This window comes from Lepus europaeus, chromosome 3, assembly GCF_033115175.1.
Source record: "Lepus europaeus isolate LE1 chromosome 3, mLepTim1.pri, whole genome shotgun sequence".
Classification (NCBI taxonomy): Eukaryota; Metazoa; Chordata; class Mammalia; order Lagomorpha; family Leporidae; genus Lepus; species Lepus europaeus.
Window position 1 is genome coordinate 136,601,252 of NC_084829.1, and position 6,000 is coordinate 136,607,251.

The window sequence follows — 6,000 nt, forward strand, 5'->3', positions numbered from 1 at the left end:
GGAGGCAGAAGGTGGTGACTCAAGTCCTTGAGTTCCTGCCACCCATGTGGGGGACGTGGATTGGAGTCCCTTGCTCTCCACTTCAGTCCTAGCCCGGCCTCAACTTTTGCAGACTGCAGGCATCCGAGGAATGAACCAGTGGGGAAGATCTCTCTCTCTCTCTCTCTCTCTCTTTCCCTCTTTCTCTCTCTAATAATTTTTTAATACCAAATACAAACATAAAGTCACTGGCTTAACATTTTTCCTTGAGTTCAGATTATCTAAGATGATCTCACAATATTCAAATCATATTCCATGTAAAATGAGATAGTACAGAAATGCATGATAGCATTGTTTTTTAAGTATTTATTTGTTTATTTGAAAGGCAGAGCCACACAGAGAGAGAAAGGGAGAGAAAGAGAGAGAGAGAGAGACCCTTCATCCGCAGGCTCACTCCCCAAATGGCTGCAACAACCAGAGCTGGGCCAATCCCAAGTCCAGAGCCAGGAGCTCCTTCTGGGTCTCTAATGTGGGTGCAGGGGCCCAAGTACTCCAGTCATCCTCTGCTGCCCTCCCAGGCACACTAGCAGGGAGCTGCATTGGAAATGGAGCAGCCGAGACTGGAACTGGCGCCCACGTGGGATGCCAGCACCGCAAGCTGTGGCTTCACCCACTGTGCCACAACACTGGCCCTGCAAGATAGCATTTTACATTGCCGCATCCTTTCCCCACCTGTACAGCATCCCCAAAGTGTCTGCTGTTTGTCCAATAAAAAGCTGATGTAATCAAGTCTTATAATTCACACGCCACAAACGTACAGGGTTCGTTGCTGGTGATCTTTATTATGCTGAAAAAACATTTCCCTTCTCCTGCCTCACATTCATTTCAAGGACACAAATCCTATGTAAATCCAAGTTTGTGATGATTCCAGTAATTCCAGCCTAGGCTGAGCGTAATCATTGCTTAACAAATCAGGTTTGGTGTGGAAAGCACATTAACAGTGAAACATGGTTAGAAAGGAACAAATCGAATAATTAAGACAACAGGCTTGTAAACAAGGAAGCCTAATATCAGGCAATCTTCTGTAGTCATTAGAGTAGGAGTTTTCACATGTAGAATCTGTACCGAACACAAATGAATTTTTTTTTCCTAAATGTAGTGATTTAGCATCATTGAAAGCAAGACAAAACTATAAACAATAATCTTGGGGGAAAAAAATCTCCTACAGGATAAATGCATGTATTCAGACCGTCCAAAGCAGGGAAGAATCCCTCCCCCTGTCATGTTCCTATCCTGTCCTCATCCCCTCCCGCACCTGCCTGCCTCAGCTCCCCGCTCACACTCTTGTCTCTTCCCGCTTACACGTCACAGCCACAGCCAATAGTTATTGGTTACTCCATGCCTGGAGCGTTCCAAACGCATCACATGTGTGAAATCATTTGAGCTCCTTTTTAGGACACACAGGGGTGAAGGGACAAGCCCACAGCGACCTAGCTCATGCTCCGGGACCGAGAACAGTGAGCGCCAGTGTCCTGCCGGTGGGTTCCCCCTGCCCTCCGTGGTGACGCGTGTGGCTTTGCCCCTTCCAGGTTTCATGACCTACATCGTGGAGCCCCTCTTCCGCGAGTGGGCCCGCTTCACCGGGAACAGCTGCCTGTCTGAGAACATGCTGAGCCACCTCGCCCACAACAAGGCCCAGTGGAAGAGCCTGCTGCCCAAGCAGCACAGGAGCAGGGCCGGCGGCGGCCCGGAGCCCCCAGGCCCGGGGACTGAGGCCGAGGAGCAGACAGTGGCCGAGGGCGACGCCCCCTAGAGCCGGGGGACGGAGGAATCTCCCGCAGCCAGGCCTCCAGAGAGGGCGGACGCGCGCCCGGGGCCCCGCCGGCCCCCTCCGCCGCTGTCTGCGCTTTGTGCCCCGGGGGCCCTCTTTTGAACGCCACCCTCCTGCTACGGACCTGCCTCCCCTCCTCTTCCCAAGTTGTACAGAAGCCATTTGTCACCTCAGCATTCGCTGCCGAAACTCCAATCAGGAACGTGGGAGCTGATTCCAGGGGCAGGCTCGCCTCCCCCACCCACCCCTCGCCCCTCGAGGAGAAGACGGGGAGCGAGGAAGAGGGTCTGGGCCCCGTCCCCGCCGGGGCCCCGGGTCACCCTGGGTCACCCTGGGACGGGCAGCTCCAGCTTTTGCCATCTGACTGCTGAACTGCATGACAAAAACACCAGCATATTCGGACCGCCAAGGATATTGGTTGTTAGGTGCCAGAGCACAAATGAGAACGGGAGAGAGAGTACCTTCTATTTTAATAATAATTATTATTATTATAAAATAATAATAAATCTTTTTAACTTTTCTATTTTGTGCACTAAGACAAAGGAGCTGAAACTTTGGACTAAGATTACTCAGTGTACCCAAACGTGCACGCGGGTTCATTGTTTTCTTACTGACTTGATGCCACTTGGGGTCAGAGATTCGGCATCTTCTCGACTTCAGGACCCACGTTTCCCAGCCGACCCGAGGGGAAGGTGCTGTACAGTTCATTCCTTTGCACCATCAGCCAATCTGTCTTTTACGGATTCCGAGACCTGTTTATATTCCCCCCGTGTACATTTTCTTGTAAATACCAAGCGCTACTGATTCCCATGCCAAAATACATGAGTATTATGGGATCGCTACCTGTCTAAACAATGGCACTGTGAACAGAATACTGTTAGTTTTCATACGAGAGAATGCATTTGTAAATACGGTATAGAGTTTATTAATATACTATGGTTTGCAGATAAAGGCCTTAACTTTAAACATCCTTTCATGTCCTGAAAGCTGCCCAACTTAAATCCTCCCAGATGGCTCTCTGAACTGCCTGCCCCTGTCCATCTTTGTGCTGTCCAGCTAAGTTCACAAATCCAAAGCTAATAAGGTCTTTGAGGAAACCTGTTGCAAAGCGGATGCGTATTCTGCTCGAAACTACAGTGTTTCACCCACAGCACCACGCGCCATTTCCTGCCACCCACAAGACCCTTTCAGCCAGCCTGAAGCCACTTTTCAACACAGCGACGCCGCACCCTGTTTGAGCAGTGGCCTGATAAGCTTGTGTTTCTGTGACTTGTGATGGAACAGGGCAGTGCGTCAGCCTCCCACGAGACATAGCCGGTCTCGAAAACCTTCTACCACCCTGTCGTCTCACCGCCAGGGAATCCCCTGGTCCCATACCACACATTTGTCTGTTGTGGCTACAGTACCAAAGTACCTTTGGTTTATGCTTGGCGTATATTTCTTTGGTGTGAACTGTAACTGGATTTTTCTTTTTTTTTTTTTTTCTCTCTTAATTCCAGGTGGACAACTACCCAACTGTTGAGCTGAAGTTAACGTTATTTAAGTAAAGAAAATATTTCAGTTTTATGACAGACGTTACCTTGCTGGCAGGTCACTGTGGTTAATTATGGCTCTAGCTAGCAGAGTCTCCTTGGAATTTTGTTGCTGGTTGTGTAGTTTTTTTTTTTCCAGCAGACATTTGGCCACAAAATCCATCTGTGACAGCGCCTTCTCTAGTCTGCTACGCTCTGTGCATTGAACTTTTCTTTTAGAAGTTCTAGCATACCTAATGTCAGATGAAAATTATCGCTGCCCCTTCTTTTTCACCTGAAAACAACATGGTAGTGGAAGAATGATCATTTCTGCTGCTCTCGAGCTGTTTCATAAGCTGGTAGAATGACCGTTAGCTCTCATTTCCTAAGTGCAATTGATTTTATGGGTTTTTTCCACCCCATCATGCAAATGAAATGTTAGAAAGGTGGCTGGCCTGTACCAGGTTCCTGTAGAGAGACTGAGGCTTGCAGAATTCAGGGAAATTTGGAAAAGCTGGTAGAAGAGGTTGTCAGATGGTGCTAAAGCAAGTGTAAAGATTTATGAAATGGGTGAATGATACGTTGAAGTCACTGATATGGGTAAGAAGGGAAGTTATGAGGACTTAACACTCACTTTTTTTTATCTGTAATAGCTATGAACTGACATGTGTTTCTTTATCACTTTAATCTTCTGAAGCTTGTCAGCTCGGTGAGGCCCCAGAAGAGAATGTGTCGGGTTTAGTCTTGCTTCCAGACTTCTCTTACTTTTATGTGTTGATGTGGAGAGGGGGCTGTTTTCAATGCATATGAGATCAAGGAATGCAATTGCTGGGGCTAAGAAAGCAGAATTAGGACAGAAGGCACTATTTTAGCTGGTGAGGCCTCTATCTTGAGTTTAGGAAATGGACTTTGAATTATAATTATATCCTAATTTAACTAAATAAGATTGGGTGAGGGAATTCTTAGTAGTACCAAGTTATAGGGCAAAAGAGTTTATTTTACAAATTAAGTCTTGAAGAAGAGCTCAAATATCTGATGGCTAAGCCTACAGAATTTCTACCAGTACAACCAAAATCTGAAGTGAAGTGAGACATGATGTGTAACCAGATGCACCAGTCTCCTTCGTTCGCCATCTGGAGATGTCATGAGTTCCTCACTTGTTGGCAGAAGAATGTGAAAGCTTTTTTTCTTGCCTATCAGTGGCTCTTTCACTTTCAATAGGGAGTCCAATGGCTGGTTAGACGTCTTTCTTTACAATCTTATTCTTCTGGGCCACAGATTCCCACTAGTTAGCTTACCAAGTTTAACTGCTTCATCAGTTGAGAAGAAAGGCATCAAAGGGCTATTTTTAGAAGTAGGCCAAAAGGTGAAGTTAAGATCAAATTAAATGAGAATATACATCACTGCCAGGGCTGATCGGCAAAATGTGCTTTCCCTTTTTATCACTGCAGTTAGTGACTAGTCAGACTTTATTCATGAAATGCTGATATGAGCATACCTCCTTGCCAGGCTGAGTAGAAACTTGCTCGCTTCCTCCTGTTCCCAGCTTCCCACGATGGCCTGAGAGCGTCCCGCAGCCTGTCTGCAGGCAGTGCTTCCTACAGAGCACAGGCTTGTTTTGTGACCTTTCCTCATGTTGAATCAGATCTGCTCCCAAATTTGGATTTGGTTATAAGCTTATATCTCACTGTATTTCTCATGCTTTTTCCTTTGAAGCAAATCCTTAAAAATTGTGTTGTTTTGTGTACCCATGTGAGGTTTGAAAAAAAAAATCCACCTTGTGAGTTTTGCTCAAAATGTGGCCTCAATATCCATTGGCATGTCTAGATGAACAATTAAAAATAAAGATAATTTCTTAAAAACATCACAGTATGAAGATATCCTCATTCTCACCAGGTAATGTGTTATTAGCCAACCAATCACGTTCGACAGAAAGGACCCTCCGCTTAGGAGAGGAAGCATTTGAAGAAGGGGCCCTGTGCAGACGTGGTCCATGGGACCCCTTCTGTTTGGGCTGCAGAAATGCCCACATCCATGAAGGCATCGCTTGCCAGTTCGTCCCGAGCTAAGGCAACGGGCCCACCTCTGCTCTGCATTTCCCCGGTCTCAATGCTTTTCTGACTGACATTTATCAAAATCATGCATGAATGGCAATGAAGTACAATGTTTTCAGTGGTGAAAATATAGCAGACTCGATGCAAGGATTATTTGTGAAAAATGCAGTCTCATCTTTCAGGATTGGAGGCCATGAAGAACGAAATAGCAGTTCAGGTGGGACAACTGACTCTCCTACATCTATCTGGAAACAGGAAAGAAAGAATCCACCATGTTTCCCAGAAACACTCTTGTGTCTTCATACCTTCTCCCACATCCATTTTGTTAAGATTTGTCCTCTTATCCCTGAATGCCTCCCTGTATCTGAGTGCAAAGCCACTTTCTCCTTCACAGATATTCCATATCATAAAGTCAAAAATAAAAAGGGAGACCCCAGTGGTATGGCAAAGGAAGGTCAAACACGACTTTCAAATATACCTGGGAACCTAGCCTAAACATTGTCAAATAGGCCAAGCATACAGGAGCAGTCAAATTTCAGTTAAGCAAATATTTATTGACAATCCATTGTGTGGCAGATATTGTGCTGGGCACTGAAACATAAAAAGACTCAGTTGCTCCTGGAGC

The 6,000-nt window shown here is 46.1% G+C and overlaps 1 protein-coding gene across 3 annotated transcripts in view; it reads left to right on the plus strand.

Annotated features, from left to right (window-relative positions):
- PDE7B (phosphodiesterase 7B) overlaps positions 1 to 5,162 on the plus strand; it is a 361,854-nt gene extending 356,692 nt beyond the window's left edge. For all 3 annotated transcript variants that reach the window (XM_062186807.1, XM_062186808.1, XM_062186809.1), the window contains one exon: positions 1,569 to 5,162. In XM_062186807.1, the coding sequence (XP_062042791.1) occupies positions 1,569 to 1,792 (224 nt within the window). In that variant the 3' untranslated portion in view covers positions 1,793 to 5,162. The remainder of the gene's footprint in view (positions 1 to 1,568) is intronic.
- Positions 5,163 to 6,000: the final 838 nt, after the last annotated feature.